This window comes from Bos mutus, chromosome 10 (assembly GCF_027580195.1).
Source record: "Bos mutus isolate GX-2022 chromosome 10, NWIPB_WYAK_1.1, whole genome shotgun sequence".
Classification (NCBI taxonomy): domain Eukaryota; kingdom Metazoa; phylum Chordata; class Mammalia; order Artiodactyla; family Bovidae; genus Bos; species Bos mutus.
Genome location: NC_091626.1, coordinates 11179952 through 11202815, shown reverse-complemented (window position 1 = coordinate 11202815; position 22864 = coordinate 11179952). Strand labels below are relative to the sequence as shown.

Here is a 22864-nt window from a genome sequence, read left to right as displayed (position 1 = left end):
CGCCTGCAATGTGGGAGACCTGTGTTCTATCCCTGGGTTGGGAAGATCCTCTGGAGAAGGGAAAGGCTACCCACTCCAGTATTCTGGCCTGGAGAATTCCACAGACTGTATATTCCATGGGGTCACAAAGAGTCGGACACGACTGAGCGACTTTCACTTTTCACTTCCACATACCCAACCTGTCTCAACAGTATAATTTCATACATATTTACTTAATCTAAATAATTTCTTTTCAGCCTGAGAAAACACATAGCAGAACCTCAAAGAGAAATTCCTACTTGTTCTGTACTAATACAATTGACCCTTGGAAAGCATTGTGCAGTTCCACTTACAGATCTGTTTCAATAGTCAATGCTACAGTCCCACATGACCCAAGGTTGGATGTATCCATGGATGTGGAAACTTGGATACAGAGCAGACGTGTATGCTGCTGCTGCTGCTAAGTCACTTCAGTTGTGTCCAACTCTATGTGACCCCACAGACAGCAGCCCACCAGGCTCCCCCGTCCCTGGGGTTCTCCAGGCAAGAACACTGGAGTGGGTTGCCATTTCCTTCTCCAATGCATGAAAGTGAAAAGTGAAAGTGAAGTCGCTCAGTCATGTCCGACTCTTCAGCGATCCCATGGACTGCAGCCTACCAGGCCCCTCTGTCCATGGGATTCTCCAGGCAAGAGTACTGGAGTGGGGTGCCATTGCCTTCTCCAGCAAACGTGTACACGGAGGGCCAAGCCTGTTATACTTGGATTTTCTCCTGCACGGAAAGTCAACGCCCCTAATCCCTGCATTGTCTAAGTCAACTGTATATGCAAAGTTCTCCAGTTCTCCAAAATATATAGTTAGGTGCAGAGATATCAAAAACCAAATAACAAAGTACCATAAAACTCAGCTAATGAAAGAGAGGAAGAAAATCTAATAAAAGGAAATTTTAATATAGTATTAGATCAAAGAAGGAATCTTTGTATATCAATTTAATCCTAAATTCTAAATTAGGATGTAACCTACCCATAAGACTAAAATTGCAAAATGCAATATTTTAATATTTTATCTTCAAAAGTTTTAATACTAAAAATCCATCTTTACATTATGATCCTAGATTCTATCTCACAGGGTCTAGTCTGTCTTATAAACCTGCTACCTAGAACAATGTCTATTACCTATTATGTATCCAGTAAAAATTTGTGAAATGTACCCTGATATTTCTTCATGAACAAATTTTCAGTGTTTACATTGAAGTATGTTAATACCTGAATATTATATGACATACAAAGATAAACCTTTATTCCTTCTAAGCTTGGATCTATAAAGTTCTCTTCTCCTTTATGTTAGTCATTTAGTCAATAAATGTGTAGTGGTGCATGTGCTGGTGCTTGCTCAAATGGAGTATGATACTATGCACTGCCACCAAAGGATGGAACATGGTGTCATAATAAATGTAGTTCTCTCCCTTCAATAGGCATCCTCAGTGGGTCTAGCACTGTTTAAAATGTCCCAGCAGTCCAAGCTGAAAACTTTGATGTTATCTTTAAAACTGAAATAAAGAATATTGATATATATTATTAAAAAATGATAAGGCTACTTATACTGAAGTCATCACATTTTAATTTTCTTTGCTGTAAAATGGTTTCAATACTTAATCATGTTTCAAGTGGAATAGTCTAATGTTCTAAGATTACTGTAGTATTACACTCCACGTACTTTAACAACACAGCAATTTCAAATAAGGATCCTAATTTAAAAGAAAAACAAAAACAGACATTTGCTGCCACCTTGTGACTAAGTATAAAATATTCTTCATCCTCTTGGACTAAGATTAAATAAGTGGCTTTTTCCCAAAACAACATGAAAGATTATACAACCCCCAAAGTATTACAATATTGTCCTAGTTTATAAAATTATAGTATAGGCTTCACCACAGACATAAAACATTATTGTTACCTATAGTATGCATTTCTATATGAAGCCCCATGAACTTCCAAAATAATCCACCTGATATCTAATTACTAAAAGAATTGTTATTCATAAAGAACATACTAATTGAAAAAAGAAATCAAGTCTTTAGGTTGGTGGTTAATCTTCATTTTTTATTCTACAAACACATACAACTCAGAGTCCTTGCATTGAAGGGTCAGGTCTTTATGTGGTCATTAACAGAGAAGAAAGTAAGAGAACCTCCTTCCATTTTCATTTGGTATCTAGCCAAATGGGCTGGGGAGGGGGGATAATTCTAGTATTCAGGGACATTATCCAATTACTATTTTATTATGGTTTATATTTTCCTACTTTTATATATATATAAATGGTTATATTTTATTTATATTTATATTTTATATTTATATATATGGTTATTTTTTATATTTTCCTACTTTTTCTTTCTTCTAGTAAGGCTGGAAAACCTAAGAGAAGAAACTTAAATCAGTCTATAGATTGCAATCATAAAGGAGAACTAGAGAGTGACAGGATTTGCTTTAAAAAAAATATTAGGGATCATATTATCTACAGACTTAATCATCCCTTCACTTGGGGAATGAAATAATCAAACGATAGATCAAATGTAGTTTGGAATTGAATGGAAGAGAAATGGATCAACAATGATTTTTTTATATCTCTGATGCTTTAATTATTATAGAACATATTGTATTTAGGGTTGACTTTCTGGAATCAACTTCTTGAATTCACAAAAGCCCCATATATATATATATATATATATATATATATACACACATATATATATACACATATATATACATACATACACACACACACACACGTTGTATACCAGTACACCTTTTCCACAAAATAAAATTTTGTGAGAATAAAATAAAATTTATGAAACTCTACTATATTGCTAATTTATTTACTCAACAATTATTAAACACAAGATATTCTGTAGTGTAAGACAATGCACCAAGTCCAATGAACTGAGTATAAGGCATACTTTCTTCCCATAAGGAACTTACTAAATAATAAAAGAGGCTGTAAGCCAATGTCCTAAAAAAACTAAATGGTAGATGCATTTCTGGAGTAGCCAAGAAAAAGCCCATTTAGCCATAACAGCTTTTATTAACAAGAAAAACAGAGTAAGAAGAAATAATATTAAAGATACAAAGCATGATATGGACTGTCTTATTCGAATGATTAAAAAGTATTATACTTACCTAATCCATTACTCTCTCTCTCTTACTAACACTAACAGGCCTCCCCACTCCTCCTTTTCTTTGCTGGGACAGTGGCATAGACATTTTGAGTTCATTGCTTGGATTACTGTTTGTCTACCACTGAATCAGGTTTCATAGAATAGTTAAAATAAAAAGATTCTGGCTATTAAGAAATTCCCTACCCATGAAAAGCTAACTGTATAGCTTCAAGAACACTGGGATCTTAGAGCCTTCATTAGACTGTGAGATATAGGTTTATCTATCAAATTTTTATTTAATAATATTTAGTATATATTTAATAATATTTAACAGTAACTGGCACATAGTAGGCACTCAATAAATGTTTGCTGAATGACTGAATTCAGTCAAAAAGTTTACTGGATTAAGTATAAAGCTATAAGACAGTTTAATGAAGAGAATCAAAGGGAATGCTCCTAACAGTTTTGAAACTCATGGTTCCTTAACTTATTAACTGTGGAGTATTAACTTATACTGAAGTTATCACTTTTTAATTTTCTTTGCTGTAAAATGGTTTCAATACTTAATCATGTTTCAAGTGGAATAGTCTAACGTTCAGTATTAACTTATGTTTGTTGTGGAGACACAAACGTAATAATCTGAAATTTTATGTGGTTTTCTACACCTTTAGCGAGACACAATTTTACAAATAGCTATAGCTCAGAACCAGGAAAATAAACATGCCTACAACAGTGTAATACCTTTCAGTTTAATTGCCACATCGATATAGGACTGCAGAAATGCCATGGATACTGCTTGCCCTACATTAAAAAAAAAAAAAAAAGATATTACAACATACATATTTCTAAAGCATCCATACTTATACATAACAAACATATAGATTAATGGGGTATCTTAAAATTATTTTATACTAAGAAATATTCTAATATGCAGCACTCAGTATTGTCCACACATTCAAGATAGTTCCAAATACAACTAATTTTCTACATTCATATGGCAAGGAGTATAGTTGAATGGCTATTGTTTGAAGATAAAAGCAATATAATGCCTATAAACCTCCAATAACTGTTAATCTATTAAAATCATTAGCTTGATTAACAACAATTTTCCAAATTAGTAAGCTTAACATCTAGTTTAATCATAATCTTCAATTTATAATCAACTATATAATCAGGGCTTCTCTGGTGGCTCACATGGTAAAGAATCTGCCTGCAATGCACGAGGCTCAGATCCCCTGGAGAAGGGAATGGCAACCCACTCCAGTATTCTTGCCTGGAGAATCCCACAGGCAGAAGTGCCTGGCGGGCTACAGTCTATGGGATTGCAAAGAGTCAGATATGACTGAGCAACTACCACTTAGACTATACTATATATAATCAGTTTTACAACCCTAGAAACAGCTTCGAAGTAAATTGTTTAAAAGTGTGGGACATATGAAAGCTATGTCATTTTACAATGTGTAATAACAGAATGCAAAAGTAAAATCTGCCTACTTTAAATGTCCTAATGTGCAGTACAGCAGTCACCTCTAAAGGTTCATAATACTCACAGCCAGCATAGAAAAGCACTATGCTGTCAGAAGCTGTCACTGTCGCATGAAATGTCTCTTCCGTTAATTCCAGAGTGAGTTCCAAAGGTAACTGTCTCTTTCTGTCTCTGTAAACAGTTTCTTCCACTTCATCATCTTGAATTTCTGAAATGTTTGAAGAGAAATTAATGTAAACATAAATGTACAATTTAAAATATTTAAGCTCTTCTCCCAGGCAAGCATATGAAAATTTGGCACTTCATAGAAACTCATGAATTCATACTATCTTAATATTTTAAATGCATGATATTTAGAAAACTTTCCAGTTGTCTGGCTTCCTATCTTAAATGACTCTCAGATGCTTCCTGACCTAGAAATGATCAAGTTTTAGTTAATTCCAAAAGGAATTACTTACACTTGTCAAGAAATAATATAATAAATATAAATATAAAATAATAAACTTGTCAACAAATAACATTTGTTTCTAATCAGTATATTAGTTTATAACCTAAAAAAGTCCTACCACACACGTTTGACAGTATTTCTTTTGCTTCTACTACACGGCAAGCACTGGGATGGACACTAAGGAAAGCAGTGAGCAAAGCAGACGTAGTCCCTGATCACACGGTTTCTATCTATGGAAAAATCAGTCGATAAACTCATCACTAAATAAATATGTAACTATAAACGTGATCAGTTTAAGAAGAAAGGCAAAAGATACACTGAGAGATTTTAACAGGGAGATTTAAATTGGGCAATCCAAAGTCTACCGGATAATCAAGAAAAGAACGTTTTAGACAAAGAGAACAACATAGCAAAGACTCGGAGACATAAAAGAGCTCAGCATACTCTAGGCACTGAGGGAAGGCACATTTGACTAAAGCGAAATAGACTGAAGGAATGACGTGAGAAAACTCTAGGGTTTCTAGATCATGTGTGGATCAGTCACTCAGTTGTGTTCAATTCTTTGCGACCCCATGGACTGTATGTATGTAGCCTGCCAGGCTCCTCTGTCTATGGGACTCTCCAGGCAAGAAAACAGGAGTGGGTTGCCATTTCCTCCTCCAGGGGATCTTCCGGATCTGGGATTGAACCTGCATCTCTTATGTCTCCTTCTCTTGCATTGGCAAGCAGGTTCTTTACCACTAGTACCACATGGAAAGCCATAAGAGGTCATATAAACCAAGAAATTTTTATTTTATTCTATGTGTATTAAGTCATGGGTAGATTCTGAATATGTAAAAATCGTTTCATTAACCACAATATACAGAAATATTGAATCATTATGGTATACAACTAAAACTAATATAATGTTACATATCAATTAAATCTAAAAAAAAACTTCAGTAAGACAGACAGACCCACCCACCCATTCATTCATTCATCTATCCATTCAAATATGTAGTAAACACACATACACACACATATTCTGAATTCACAAATGTCCTGTTGGAAGTTTGTACAGATCATATGGTAACATTGGAGGCACATCCAACTTGATTAGAGACAATTAAAGCTTCCTAGAAGTTGACACTAGCTGAACATTATTAAAAGAAAAATGAAACTTAAGGAGGCAGTAGAGGCATATGAGTAAAACGAACAGCATGTACAAAGCAACAGTGGCATGAAGAAGCATGATGAAGCTGGAAATCTGCATGTCGACTAAGCATCTGATATTAACAATTCTTAACCATGTAGATGAAATAATAGCATTATGTTAATTTTAAAAGAATCCTTACATGTCTGAAATACAGAGAAATATTTATGGATGAATTTATATGTTTGGAATTAGGTGCAAAATAATAAGTAAAGGGCTATGAATGTAACAGGATTAGCCACTGACTGATGGTAGTTGAGTGAGGCCAGGAAATGGTTATCTGGAGGTTTGTTCTATTATCCTATTTTATGATACATTTATAATTCTCTGTAATAACATATTAAAAAGAAAGGAAGTGAGAAAGACAATGCATTCAGAAAACTAAATTATTATTTTCCATATGATTTCCAATACCATAAAAGACTATATCTAGATTTTAGTATCACATCAGCAATTTTTAGCTGTGTGACTCTAGTAAATTACATAACTCTAGGAATTTCAGTGTTCAAACCTGTGAACCATAAGACTTACACTATTAATTTTAAGATACTTTAAAATATCACATTCTATGACACTAAAAGTTATGCCCTCAATATCAAAATTAATGAAGGCCAATTTTCTCATTTACAGTATTTTCTTATTATTCACATATTTTCATTTTCCTGCCAGTCCATTCTTATTTCCTAATCCATCCTTTCTTCTCTTACCTTGTTCTAACACCTTTCTGCTTTCCCATTCTCTTAATAAGCCACTTAAGTTTATAAATATATTCACTCCTCAGCTCTACATTTCACCTACTTATCAACATGTATATATATTCTTTTTAGTCACATAAGTGTTTTTCATACTCTTTTTGTAGAACCCAGTTCATTTAATTCTGAGTCACTGTGTGTTCATTTCCTCTGAAGAGCATTTTTCTTTATATTTCACTTTTTCATGGTAACAAACTCTTTCCAAACCTCATCTATTTTTCCTAATTAATGAGAAGGAATGAAAATAAGAGGGCAATTGTGTATTTGGGCACAACATCATACTATATTACAAGTCAATATGGATTACAAACATAGGAAATTAAGACCAAACACCCCCACCCCCAAAACACAAGAACTGGGCTGAGGAGCAAAGACAGGAGAGAGAAAAAACGAGAAGGCAGCACCAGAGGGCAAGCTATCTTGAAGCCAGAGTCACTAAGTAAAACGAGACATGGCAACAAAATTTTGAAAAAGGCAACTTCCGCTGAGGACAGGAATCCTGTTAAAACTGACACCTGGATGGTTCCTGTAACTTTGAAAGTTTGAATATATGAACGATGATAGGAACAAAGCAAGGACCAAGAGACCAGAACACAGACCTGCCTGTATAATGATGATGCTATGGAGAAGAACTCCGGCTTAAATCATCAGCAGTTCTAACCTCTGTATACCAGAAAACTAGAGCAGTGCTCAAACCATGAGGCTGGTCATGTACCAGTTAAAGCTCAGAGGCCTTACTAAATTTATAATACAGATTTTGATCATCATAATAAACTGATCTCATGAAAAGAATATGCAAATTCCTTCCTTCCTGGGACTCATAACAACAGGACTACATAAAAAGTATTTACTCAACGGGACTCATGATAAAAATTCAATAATTTACTAAACGGGATGCATTTAGTAAATGCACAAGACATAATCCCTGCCTTAGAAGTTTATAATAGACCAGTACAGAAGGGAGAAAAGCAAATGAGCAATTTCAGAATAGGATATGTTATAAAGAAGTATCAGGAATGATAATGGTCACAAATGAAATTTCAAGTCAGAATGCTCCACATGCCATTTGTGACTTTGTGCAGATCATTTAACTCTGCCAAAACACAGATTTTTCATCTACAATGAAGGTGACCTCAACTAACTCAGAGGAAAACAATCAAAGTAAATAATGTGTGGGAAATAGCCTTGAAAACTATAGAATACTTCAAAACATAGGTGATAGAACAATAAAAAGAAAAACAAAATTGGCAAAATTCTGTTAAAATTAACTTAAATTATTTTGACATTATGGTAAAATTAATTTAACGTTAAAATACTAATGTTAAATGTTTAAATGTTAAAACAATAATTATTTTTAACGTTATTAAAAATAACGTTAAAAATAAGTATAAAAGTGTTATCAAAGTTTACTCCTTTTACTGTTAACAACTGGATTCATTTACAACTACAAATATAACTATATTCATCAGAATTTCATACCCTAATAGGAATAACAAAAATAAATATCATATTGTGGCTCCTGGGTCCTTTTTAAACATGGAATAGACCAGTAGCACTGAAGGAACTGATCTGGAGGATAAAGGCACAGGCGGAAAGAGAGAAGCCTGATATATAACAATGAAAGTATCACACTAAGCAAAATAGAGCATCCTTGTATCTTTTCACCTAATCAACTTGCTAAAATGTGATTCCAAACTTCTTCAGGTCTCTTCATATTCTTGAATGTGAAAGTTAATTCACTGAAATTTCACTGACCTTAAGGATGCTGGGCAGAAATGGGAGGGGAACATGAGCATCAAAAAAACACATTACCTATGTTTAGCTCTGCCATGTCTTCATATTTGACCATTTCCTCAACGTTCATGGTACTTTCCAGATGGAATACTATTAAATCAATATGACTTAACGCCAAAAATTCCACTTGCGTGTCCTAGAAATACATTAATTTTAAAAGATATGACTAGAATATAATGAACCATTTTAATATATTTTACTTGTTTGACACTAAAATGAAACTAAACTTGTGAATTTCAATTTTAATATTTAAAAATAAAAATGGGAAATTAACTCCAAAATATTAAAAGTATCTAAGCATTACAGAAAGATAGTGCATACTACTAGAAAAGAAGGCAAAACATGGAACTGGAAAGCCTCATTTGCTTCTTGTCACAGTTACATTCTGCTGAAATCTGAAGTATTTTACATGTAACAGTAAGTCCTACCTCAATACAAGATACAAATATATGCAATTTTATTGCAAATAGCACCAAAATTCTTTTGATATTTTACATGACTTAGTGACCAAATCACTACCACCACTCAAAATAATACTTAATCTAAAATAAGTCCACTAGAGAGGCCCCTGGTGGCCTAGCAGTTAGGATTGGGCAGTTAGCACTGCCCTGGCCTGGGTTCAATCCCTGGTTGGGGAATTTAGATCTCACAAGTTGTGTGGCATGGCCAAAAAGAAGGGGGAAAAAGTAATTTAATATAAATAAATAAATAAATAATTCCACTATAAAGTTCAATTGACTGTTTAGCCATAAACATAAAAATAATACCTGGCTCCAGGTATTTTAAGAATACCAAATTATATTCCATTGAAATTATTCTATTAAAATTTCTTACACTAAGGCTCAACCAAAACTTTTTTAAAACATGAAATTTTAGGCCACTAGATTATTTCAGTAATCATCCCTGCTGCAATCTCACAATCAAACTTGCACGGATGAGGAGTTGTTTCTTATGGATGAGCAAAGAAAATGGTTTCTGGAGATGGAATCTACTTCTGGTGAAGCAGTTCTAAAGATCGTTGATATGAGAACAAAAGATTGAGAATCTTACAAAAACTTAGTTGATAGAGCAGCAGCAGAGTCTGAGGGGATTGACTCCAATTTTGAAAGAAGTTCTACTGTGGGTAAAATTCTACCTAGTAGCATTGCATACTACAGAGAAATCATTTGTGAAAGGAAGAGTCAATCAATGTGGCAAGCTTCATTGTTATCTTATTTTAAGAAATTGCCACAGCTACCCCAACCTTCAGCAACTACTGCCTTGATCACTCAGCAGCCATCAGCATCAAGGCAGGGCCCTCCATGAGTAAAAAGATTACAACTCACTAGAGGCTCAGATGATGGTTAGCATTTTTTAGCAGTAACTATTTTTTAACTAAAGCTACATACATTGATTTTTCTAGACATAACGCTATTGCACACTTAACAGACTACAGTATAGTATAAACATAACTTTCATATGTACTGGGAAAATAGCATGAACTTTAATTCTTCTATAAAACCTTTTTCCCAATAACAAAGTAATGTCCTATTTTGGAATCCTTTATCTAATAGTAAAAAAAAAAAAAAAAAAATAGTTTCAGTAAGTATTCTTTCCATTACCTGGTCTAAAAGCAAAGCATAATGACCTCACAATACACATATTTGAACAATATTACAGTTCTCAAAGTATTTTCCTATTTGGTCTTATAAAATTTCTTATAAGTTAGAAGGAGAGGTTTTATAACTATTTCACAAATGAGAAAACTGAGCTGGAAGAAGTTAATTCAGTTATCTGGGCCCAGAACTAGCAGCAATGGAGTCAAGTCTTCTGACTTTTTAACTCAGTATTCATCAGTCACTTCAGTTCAGTTGTTCAGTCGTGTCCAACTCTTTGCAACCCCATGGACTGCAGCATGCCAGGCTTCCCTGTCCATCACCAACTCCCAGAGTTTACTCAAACTCATGTCCATCGAGTTGGTGATGCCATCCAACCATCTCATCCTCTGTTGTCCCCTTCTCCTCCTGCCTTCAATCTTTCCCAGCATCAGGGTCTTTTCCAATGAGTCAGTTCTTTGCATCAGGGGGCCAAATATTGGAGTTTCAGCTCAGCATCAGTCCTTCCAATGAATATTCAGGACTGATTTCCTTTAGGATTGACTGGTTGGATCTCCTTGCAGTCCAAGGGACTCAAGAGTCTTCTCCAACACCACAGTTAAAAAGCATCAATTCTTCGGCGCTCAGCTTTCCTTATAGTCCAACTCCCACATCCATACATGACTACTGGGAAAACCATAGCTTTGACTAGATGGACCTTTGTCAGCAAAGTAATGTCTCTGCTTTCTAATATGCTATCTAGGTTGGTCATAACTTTTCTTCCAAGGAGCAAGCGTCTTTTTATTTCATGGCTGCAGTCAGCATCTGCAGTGATTTTGGAGCCCCCCAAAATAAAGTCTCTCGCTGTTTCCATTGTTTCCCCATCTATTTGCCATGGAGTGATGGGACCAGATGCCATGATCTTAGTTTTTTGAATGTTGAGTTTTAAGCCAGCTTTTTCACTCTCCTCTTTCACTTTCATCAAGAGGCTCTTTTTTAGTTCCTCTTCACTTTCTGCCATAAGGGTGGTGTCATCTGCATATCTGAGGTCATTGATATTTCTCCCAGCAATCTTGATAACTGAATCCAGTAGTCATACCATAGACTTATGCAAGAGAATTTAAGTTTAAACTATCTGACCATTTGTAAACATATCAACAATTTTTTAGCATATGTTTAAAATATTTAGAAGATATTCCAAAGAGTTCTTAATTAAGAAAAATTTTGGGAAATTTTTAAGAATTTAAAAAATTCAAAAATTTAAGAAATTTACAAAGGAAATACAGGTGATCTCACTAGTCAAAGTTATCAAAGACATTCAAATTAATATGGAAACTTTTTTTGTGTATAGAAATAATTTTTTTTAAAGATTACTACTCAGTACTGGCAAAGATGTATAAAGAACAAGGAATTCTAAATCCTTCTGGTAAAATAATATTTCTGGAAGGAAATTTGACTGTGTATTTTAAAAGTCTTTAAAATTCCCATTAACATGTACACACTGCTATATTTAAAATAAAATGCCTTTCCATGGGAGAAAAGAAGGAAAAATCACATTCAGAAAAAAAAATATGAAAGTCAATTAACTTCACACATGAAAAGTAAATCAGTAGAATCCAAAGAAAACAAAAACCCTAATCTGAAAAGATACATGCACTCCAGGCTTCATAGTAGCATTATTTACAGTAGCCGATATGGAAGCAACCTAAGTGCCTATGAACAGACAAGTGGGTAAAGATGTGGCATACATATGCAATGAAATATCGCTCTGCCATAAAAAACGAATGAAATTTTGTCATTTCCAATAACATAGATGGACCTGGATGATATCATGCTCAACGAAATAAGTCAGGCAGAAAAAGACAAATGCTGTACGTTATCACTTATATGTGGAATTTAAACCATAAAACAAATTAATGAATATAACAAAACAGAAACAGACTCACAGACATAGAGTACAAACCAATGGTTACCAGTAGAAAGAGGGAATGGGGGAGGGGATTAAGAGGTAAAAACTATCATGAATAAAATAAATAATTCACAAGGATATATTGTACAGCATAAGGAATACAGCCAATAGTTTATAGTAAGTTTAAATGAAATATAATCTATAAAATTTTTAAATCACAAAAAAGATTAATTAAAGTGGTTAAGGCCCAAGCTCTGAAAAAAGAAAAATCTCATTTAACAAAATTTACTTCCAGAAATTTAGCAAAGGGAAATAAATCAGTGATGTCCAAAACAGTGTTTAAAGGCAGGCATCACAGCACAATACCAAGTAATGAAATACAACTGTATGTGAAAGGTGGGATGAATACAGCATGAACCTAAATTTCTTTTAAAATATGCATATGTGGATATACATATTGGAGAAGGCAATGGCACCCCACGCCAGTACTCTTGCCTGGCAAATCCCATGGACGGAGGAGCCTGGTGGGCTGCAGTCCATGGGGTTGCTAAGAGTCAGACACAACTGAGCGACTTCACTTTCACTTTTCACTTTCATGTATTGGAGAAGGAAACAGCAACACACTCCAGTGTTCTTGCCTGGAGAATCCCAGGATGGGGGAGCCTGGTGGGCTGCCATCTCTGGAGTCGCACAGAGTCAGACACGACTGAAGTGACTTAGCGCAGCAGCAGCATCAGATACACATATATTTATATAAATATACAAACACACACGGAAAAAGAGATTAACAAATGAAAATAACACACAACAGTTGAAAATGTTAACAGTTATCTCTGAATAGTGCCAATTCATAGAATTTTCCTGTAATAAGCATATGTTACTTTAGGACCATGTGTATTAACCTCTTTTAAATAAGCACACGTTATCGACCAATATAGAAAATGACCAACCTCTTCTGCTCTTCTGATGATAACATTAGTATCGTGAGGAATGTCCACTTCCAAAGAGTCCCTTTATCAAAATGGAAATAAATGTTATATGTTGCCAATCTCAGGAATAATATCCAGGAGGTCAATCTAAAATTGAACTGAAAATTTTATACTAAAAATGTTTATGAAAAAAGATTACAATTTAGTGAGTCTGAGAAATTTTTCATGTAAATACAGACCAGGTTTTCTATACTCTATCTTAATCTACAACTTCATTTAGTAAAGTTTAAAGGTCTAAATATTAATCAAGCTGATAATTAAAGACTTCAACTCAGCAACTGGCTCTAACTATATTAGAATCTATTAGAGATTTGAATTTATTTACCAGTGAACACATTACCAAGAAAAATACTAGTGTCCTGCTAAAGAGAGAACAGTTACTATTCCATGTTTAAAATACCTTAACAAAAGTAGAACTCCAGCTTTTCCCAGAAGACGCCAAGCAACCCATTCTGCAGTTGTTCTATCAGCTTCATAAGTAGTTTGTTGACCAACAATAAAAACCAGTGGTAATCCTAGTTGTAGATGAACAGTTGAAACTTGTGTAGGATCTCCAGCAACTTCAGTCTTCATTTAGAAAAAGAACAAAACGTCTTCACTATGTGATAATAATGTTCCAACATTTGGATTTAAACCCTGCTAATAATAAGTGAAAAAACAAGTCTGTGAAATAAATCCACAATTTACAAAAACGGTCTCATGGTTTTCTAAGTTTCATGCTCCCATGAACCTATATAATTTAAACTAACATATGAAACTAACAAATTCTACAAGTAGTTATACAGATATTTACAACCAAAAAGAATAAGGATATCATAGAGAAACCAAAAAAAGCAATAAATAAAACTGTGGTGCTGCTGAATAAAGAGAAAGAGATTTGAAACAAAAACGAAACACATAACAAATTCTTCCATATAAGAATTTAACATATATAATGACATCTTACAGAACAATGAGGAACATCTGAGCTGACAGCAGCTTGAACACACATCTAACTTCACTCCTTTCAGAAATCCCAGGACAACTTCAGCAGTAGGATTTTTCAAAACAGATGAACATACACACGTGAAGAAGGGAAAAGAGTAAAGGCAGCAAAGTCTTAGAAGCTAGAGAACAACAAAATCCTAAGCCGTGAGAGGAAAGGGTAAGAAACAATTTCACTTTAACTGCAGAATCCTAAAACTGCTCAGGAACTGTCAGTGCCTGGAGCCTCTGGAACAGGGAAAGAAGGAGCAGAAGGGGAATGATGGCAAGAAGGCTCTAGAGTAAGAAAGAACAGACAAAACCTTTGGAGAAGCAGCTAGATCTCTAGATCCTCTTCCCTCACTCCATGAGCTTAGGCAACTACCCCTGCATCACACCAGAAGAAATCTGGGGGGACTGCAGGAACAGCTGAGTGTGAATACCATGCTCAAAGCAGAGGGACTGAGCAACCAAATGCTGAGACTCATTCTGTCCCCTCCCCACTCAGTTTCTGGTAGCTAGAAGCTAGACTTCTGTATTTCAGCAGAAAACTGGAAGATCTTTCTCTGGGGATCTTGAACAACCACAAGTTAAAGCCTAAAGCTACTGACATTGTGGTTCACCAAAACGCTGCCCAGGTCCAACCACCCTATGGAGCCCAAAGTTAACAAGTCTGATCCATAGTCTCAGAATTTCCAGCCAACTTCTTTAGTTTCATATTCTAAATCACAAACAAGGAGTAATAAGCATTTGAGGAAAGCCTCTAACATGAAAGACCAGAACAAACAGAAAAACAAGTAACATGGAGGAAACAGATTATTCAGGAAGAAGAAAGGTTCAGAAAACCACCACCGATAAGCTCAAAAAGATGAGAAGATACTATATCCACAAAAAATGAAAACTAAAGTTGAATAAATCTGCCAGAAAGTATGGCAAAGACAGCTGGAAAATAGAAAAGATAATAAAATTGAGGGACTAGTTCAAGAGACTCAACATTCAAACAGGAGTCCCAGAAAGAGAGAAGGGAGAAAACAGAAGAGAATAAAACATCACTGAAATAAACACAGAAATTTCCCACAACTAAAGGAGCACAAGCTGCCAGATTGAAAGAGCCCACTGAGTAAAACCAGCATAGGGGATAAAAGCAGATACACAGAAAGATGCTTTCTTGCAAATTGTCTAATAATAGAAAATCATTTTTCTAATCCTTAAATTTTCCAGAGAGAAATCTGTATTTAGCTACGGTAGACATAATTCTAAAATGACTCCCAAAATTCCCGGTGTACACATTTTGTATAATCCTAATTCCTTGAGCCGGGGTGGTACTCACAGCATAGTCATTCCCTTGATTAGATTATACCATGTAAGACTGTCACAGCACAATGGAGCAAGATTGTCTGCTGGCTTTGAAGGAGAAACTTCCAATGTTTTTTGAGAGGGCCACGTGGCCAGAATCTGAGAACAGACCATAGGAGCTAAGAGCAACACCAGCCATAAACTAGTGAGAAGGTAGAAACCTCAGCCTCACAACCACACAGAACTGAATTGTCAAGACCTGGATGGGTATAACAGCCTGAAGGAACAGAAAAGCCTGGTTTCTTCTTTGAGTATTTGGAGAACCATAAGCAATTCAATATTAAAAAGTAAAAACGGGAACAGACAAGTAAGGCTGGAGAATTGGCAAAGGACCAGATCATTAAAAACCATGTATATCCTCCTAAGAAAGTAGGCCTTCATTCTGTAAATAATTGAAGCCATTTAGGAACTGCAAAAATTACCAGAACAAGATCATATATGTGTGTTTAAAATATATTACTATGCAAACAACAGGGAGTATGAACTTAAAGAGAGGGAAATATAGGAATATAGACCAGGTCAATTCTTATTACTAAAGTAGTACACAAGAGAGAGGAAGATAATAAAATTGAGGGACTAGTTCAAGAGACTCAACATTCAAACCTGGATTGTTTGAACCTGGATTAAAGCACTGGCTGTTAGAATGAAGAATTCGAGAAGATATTTCAGATCTAAAATCAGATGCAGAGAGATGCAGGAATTGAGAATGATTTTCTAGGCTTCTGCCATGAGTGACTGGACAGTAAATTAACCAAGATAATGGAGCAAGAACAGATGATAAAAGACAACACGTTAATGTCAGACACATAGAGCTTAGGAGAGAGACATCTAATTAGTAGTTAAATATAAGGGACAGGAACTTCAAAGAAAAATCTGACCTGAAAATTCAGATTTAAAAATTAAGAGTAGTTAACGCCATAGAAACAGATTGAGGGTGTGTTCTGAGCCTCTATCATTGTGTATGTAGCAAAGCACCCCAAAACTTAATGGCTTAAAATAAAAGAATCATTTCTGTTGTCCGTATGTCTACAAACTCATCTCTGGCCCACGTTGCATTTGTGGGGCATTTTGACTGGAGGGTGAAGGTTCCACTTTAAAAATGGCTCATTTACTAGTTAGCAAGCTATTGTTGACCAGTATGAGCTCAGTCAGAGCTGTGGGCTGCTGCTGCTGCTGCTGCTAAGTCGCATCAGTCGTGTCCGACTCTGTGCGACCCCATAGACAGCAGCCCACCAGGCTCCCCCGTCCCTGGGATTCTCCAGGCAAGAACACTGGAGTGGGTTGCCATTTCCTTCTCCAATGCATGAAAGTGAAAAGTGAAAGTGAAGTCACTCAGTCGTGTCTGACTCTTAGCAACCCCATGGACCTAGCCCACCAGGCTCCTCCGTCCATGGGATTTTCCAGACAAGACTACTGGAGTAGGGTGCCATCGCCTTCTCCGGAGCTGTGGGCTAGGGGCCTCAATTTCTTTTCACATGATTTATCCTCAGGCTTAATGTCACAGCCAAGTTGCTGGGTTTCGACAATGAGCCTGTCATGATAATAAGATGCAGCTGTGCTATGTATCTACAACAGTTAAATGTCCAGGAACCCTATCTGCTTAACACACAAACACAGATTCTCCAACCTGCATCTATTTTCATATGTTTAGAAGTGAAACAATGCATATAATTGCAATGATCATGCATCCGAAGTTTATCAAAAACTCTGAATCCCAGCTTCCATTTTTATTAATGTTTGTAGATAATGTTGACTGGTGAGTAGACAAATCCTGAGAATTCTTAATATCCCAACACTGGAAGAAAAGGAAATGAGGATGGAGAGAAATGATGAAGAATTGTACAATGAACTTTTGAGGGCTTTGTGGGGAGGTGGAAGATCAAACCAAAATCAGAGGATCTTCTCCCAAAGGACCTAAGATAAATATTTCCCTCTCCCATGTGAACAGAAAGGAAAAAGACCTATATACTGTTTTGTTTTTTCTTAGTTGCTTGAAGTCAAAATCTAACCCAATAACAACTGACCAGAATAAAGAACTCAGGAATGAAGCCAGTAGAACTGGGACTGATGAGCTCTGAATCTATTTAAATATGAAAGCAGGGCTATAGAACACAATATAAATATTATAACCTTTACAATGTAAAATAACACAAAACAAAAATCTGGAGGGTAAAGAGAAACTGAGATGGAAATAAATATATGAAGTTAATATTCTCATCTTTTACACCGAGGAGTAAATCAATATTATCTAAAATGAAAACAAGCAGTTTTCTTAAAATAATAATTTTCACTTCTCAGTGTTTTCCATAATCGTTTCAACATTTAAGACAGTATTTCCTAAACAGCCTTCTAATGATGAAACAATTTCTCAAAAGTTCCATAATTCCTCTAGTTTCTTATCAGTTTCTTTTTCTTCTAGTAAATTCAAATAAGGTTAAATCTGATGCTTCTTACTATAAAGCGCCCATGAATCCATTCATCCCTCTGTCTGTGTGTATCTATGTGGATGCAGAGATGACTGGTTGCAGCTAACAGTTCATTTCTGAATGACGGGAATTGGTGGCTTTAAAATTTTTCATTTTTTATACTTTGCTGCACTGTTTGAATTATTTATAGCACATATGCACAACTTTTATGTAAAAAGGATATGATGAGTGAGAAGGCCTATTGAAGGTTTTACATATGCTCAGGACAACCCTTTAAACTTCCAGAGAGAAGTCAGTTGATCAGCTACTGAGTCTAAGAGTCTTTCAGTCTGACACTAAGGAAAGTGAGACACCAAAAATTCTATAATGCAAATATTTATAAACTTTTAAAACAGGAATCAAAACATTCACAAAAGAGGTCTTTTCTTAGCCCATGATGTAATCTTTGTGATCTTAGAATGGTCACAGTTCATTATAACTACCACAGAATAATTCCACAGTTTATTATAACTATCATTATAATTACACAATGCTATATTGGGTTGTTCAAAACAATAACACTTCAAGGCATTAAAATACCATTTTATGAATACACAGTTTATCCTCTAATCTACCTGTAATAAGGTACTACTCCTAAATCTGCCTACATGAAATAAATACATTCAAGGGGAAAAGATATAGCTCATTTAAGTTAAATGCATATCTATGAATCAAAACAATAAATTTTACATACGAATTATCTAACGTATTTAAATAAGACACATACCAGCAGAGGTGCTTCCATTGTCTTAATAAATCGATGAATGTTCAGTGTAGTCAGTGACTGTTTCATCAGTATTCTCCTACATGGCTGGGTCAAGTCCAAGACTTGTTTACAGTAAAAAAAGTAGAGATGTGGATATTCTATATCCTCAGGGCTGCAAATTAAAAATGAGAGACAGACCAACTTGAAGTTCAATGTGTGATTCTTCTACTATGCAGAAAGACATAATAAATCTCTTTGTCCTAAGTCTCATGCTATTGGATTACTGTTTTGGTAAAAGCCTAAAACAGTATAACAAAATTAAGTGGACCAAAGCAAAAAAAGAGAATAAAAGGAATTTTTGAGATGTATAAACAATTTTTTTTCCTGAACTGTTTCATATGGTAACTTTTAAATTAGGTTAGAGACAGGTCTATACAATTATTTTTAAATAAAAGACTGTCACCTTGAGGACAATGAGATTACCTTAAAATATAGTTTCTTTTCTACAGCTATGCTAAATAAAGCTTTGTAACACAAATCTTCTAGGTTTAATTTAAACCCAAATCTGTTTTGAATAAACTTCAGCCAAAACATGCCTTAAGATAGACACCATGTGACACTTTCTGAGAGTTAGTGAGTTTGTGTCTGAAATATTAGAAAACCCAGCAAATGCGGCTTATAATTTGAGTTTTGGCATTCCCTTCAAAATGAAAATTCAAAGATAAACTTATAGTAAGTAAGGTTTGCCAAAATTAAAATAACATTTTATAAATCTCCATATGGCATTAGTACAGTCTGGCAAAATACTGCAAATTTTTATTTCTACAATGTTATTTTAATTATTGACACATGTTTCAACTGAGTGCCAAGATTCACTGACTTTAAATTTCATTACAAAGCAATATCTAATAGATTCAATGAATAAAGAAATGATCACTCAAAGATTACTTAATGCCTACTATGTTAGGCCCTGTGCTAAATATAAAAGACTAAGATGAATAAGATATTTCAAATCCTTGAGGGGCAAGGGCTAAAGGACATATATTTAGTTAAAAAAAAAAAAAAAACGTGGTTCATAAGTACTATAATATACAGGGTGCTATGAGAAACAAAGAAACATTTCATTCTGCTCAAGCCAGGGAAGAGAAGGAAGCAAAGGGAAAGGAAGATCATCATAGAGATTAAAAACAGTAAGAGAATGACTTCTCCAAGAAGATAAGACTAAGGAGTATTTCAGACAACAGGAACAATATAGCCAAGGCCCCAATCAAAGTACATAACTTTTTGGAGGGAAACCATAAACAGTCACATATTACTGAATGGGAAGTGTTGAGAGCAAGATGACCCAGCTAGGCTGGACTACATACCATAATTTATGAAATAATAAAATTATGTTAGAAAGTTATCTAATCAGAGATCATCTGGTTGTAGGTAACAGAAACCAAAAAAGTGGGGGTAGGGGGAACTTACTAGTTTAGAAGGGTATCTCACAGAATACAAGGAAAATTCAAGTAATTAGATCAGAGAACAAATGCACAGATCTGAACAGCAAGAGTTCAGGGTCCTTCATTTTGCGTTAACACTTTTTAGCTCCCCACTCTTTCTGCTTTACTTCTACATGGGCAAAACATTCAGTAAGTGCCGGGAGCCGGCATATTGCATATTGAGTGCATATTGCATATTGAGTGCAGCACTTTCCACAGCATCATCTTTCAGGATCTGGAATAGCTCAACTGGAATTCTATCACTGCCGGGAGCCAGCGTGAGGAACTCTGCCCATGACAAAGGTCATGAGAAAGGAGGCTCGGCATACGCAAAGGCGGGATCGGATCGAGCCTCAGGAGTCCTCCATCTACCCCCAAAACCAGAGTCTGCCTACTTTCTGCTTTGTGCTTTCACCTACACCTCTGACTCTACAGGGGGCTGTCCCCCACTACCTCTTTGAAAAAAGAGTTAGCTTACAGCTCCAGTTAATAATTCCTGGGTGTGACAGTGTTTCAACCTACAAACTCCTTTAGAAATCCTCTAGCCTGCCTGAATAGGTTTTTCTAGCCACATGTGATTGTTCAGAGCCTCCCAACTGTGAGAGGCAGGAGATGTTCTAAACTGTCTAAACACAGATTCTTTTGAGTAGTTAAAAGATTGATTAGAAATTGTATTGGTGAAGGGATTTTCACTTGTTGGGCCAATGTTTGCTGCTAAGTTTCCATATCCCTTACCTGCTGTGTCCCTGGCAGTGTATTGATTAATATAATTGGTGTAAGTAGTAGCTTTAATGTTTGTAACCTGGGACCCTTGAGTTAATTCTTTTTCTTGTTATAGCCCACCACACCTTTGCTCTGTAGGAATGCAACTTTATCTAATGCTTTTTGGAGGCTGGCGCCTGACTTTAGAATAATCACCTTTAGAGAAAAATAAGTTTCTTAAAATGTTAACAGGCCTCTGGGCCAGAAGATGATGCAAATCACCTAAGCTTTTGCATATGATAAGTTTGCAGGAAGAAAGCCTGGCTTACTGCAGGACTCTACCCCTTCCCCCATTATCCTCTATGCATAACTTAAGGTATAAAAACTACTTTGGAAAATAAAGTGCAGGCCTTGTTCACTGAAACTTGGTCTCCCCATGTCGTTCTTTCTCTTACCTTCTGGCTGAATTATTCAGCCTCTTTTCTTCACTGAATTTTCCTACTGAGCTATCCTTATTTCAGCCTCTTTTCTTCACTGAATTTCTTCGCTGAGCTATCTTTATTTCACCACTCTTTATATCCTTAATAAACGTTTAATTAAGCAGTTGTTTCCTGATCCTCGCCAACGCCGTCCCCGCTTCGAATTCCCTGGATCAGCCGGGGCTGGTCCCCGGCAAGTAAGCAAGACAGTTAAAGTGCTGTATAATCCAGTTTCTCCCATGTTCAATTCCAAGTTCCTAGAAGAAGACATCTCTTTTGCTCAGGTAAGCCCATGGATTGGTTGACTCTAGGTCAGGTGGCCACCTCTAACTTAACAGACTGTGATAAGTATGAAGTAGGGGTAACACCCTTCTTGGCCTATACACAGATACTTTAAGAAGGGAATATGGGGAGGTAGCAGAAAGTACATGTGTCTCTACAGAATGCTACCTCTTTTACTACCCATCATATATACCCTTTTCTTTTCTTACCATTAAAAAAAAATTGTTATTGGAGTTTTGTTGACTTACAATGTTGTGTTAGTTTCAGGTGTACAGCAAAGTGTATCAGTTATACATAAACATACATCCTCTTCTTTTCTCACATAGGTCATTCCAGAGCACACATACCCTTCTTAACCATTTCAAACATACTCAGGTCCAACATAACTATTAATATACAAGATTATCCAAAGTTATCACCCTGCAAGAAGAACAGTACCTAGAACATAGACAGCATTCAATAGATAATTGTTGAATGAGAGAATGAACAAAGCAAAGAAGAAATAAAAAAAACAGATGGAAGAAAACATACATTCATCTCTCCTCCATTAAGTGGTGGGGCTTCCCTGGTGGCTCAGATGGTAAAGAATCCACCTGCAATGTAGGAGACCTAGGTTCGATCACTGGGTTGGGAAGATTCCTGGAGAAAGGAATGGTAACCTATTCCAGTATTCTTGTCTGGGAAAACCCATGGGCAGAGGAGCCAGCAGGCTACAGTCCATGGGTTCACAAAGATTTGGAAATGACTTAGCGACTAACACTTCTCCTCCATTAGGTGACAACTCAAAGTCAGTTAACTACATCATCTAGAAGTGATGTCATATGCTTAGTTGCTCAGCCGTGTCCGAGTCTTTGTGAACCCATGGACTGTAGCCCACCAAGCTCCTCTGTTCATGAGGATTCTTCAGGCAAGAATACTGGAGTGGGTTGCCATGCTCTCCTCCAGAGGATCTTCCCAACCCAGGAATTGAACCAAGGTCTCCCGCATTGCAGGCAAATTCTTTACCATCTGAGCCACTGACTACATATTCTGAATCCACAGTCCTCCCTTACTACATCGGGGCCAAGTATGACTCCTCACCACTTTGTTAGCCATGAATAAACCTCTCCAATGTGTCATATACTAACAAATTTATGAAAAACAGAATAACT

At 35.8% G+C, this 22864-nt stretch overlaps 1 protein-coding gene across 3 annotated transcripts in view; it reads right to left on the bottom strand.

Moving 5' to 3' along the window:
- Window positions 1-22864, bottom strand: part of TXNDC16 (thioredoxin domain containing 16) — a 92928-nt gene that overhangs the window by 30313 nt on the left and 39751 nt on the right. For all 3 annotated transcript variants that reach the window (XM_070378494.1, XM_070378493.1, XM_005899959.3), the window contains 6 exons: window positions 18788-18938; window positions 13677-13843; window positions 13238-13298; window positions 8823-8940; window positions 4683-4826; window positions 3874-3933 (listed from right to left, as the gene is read on the bottom strand). In XM_070378494.1, the coding sequence (XP_070234595.1) occupies window positions 3874-3933; window positions 4683-4826; window positions 8823-8940; window positions 13238-13298; window positions 13677-13843; window positions 18788-18938 (701 nt within the window). The remainder of the gene's footprint in view (window positions 1-3873; window positions 3934-4682; window positions 4827-8822; window positions 8941-13237; window positions 13299-13676; window positions 13844-18787; window positions 18939-22864) is intronic.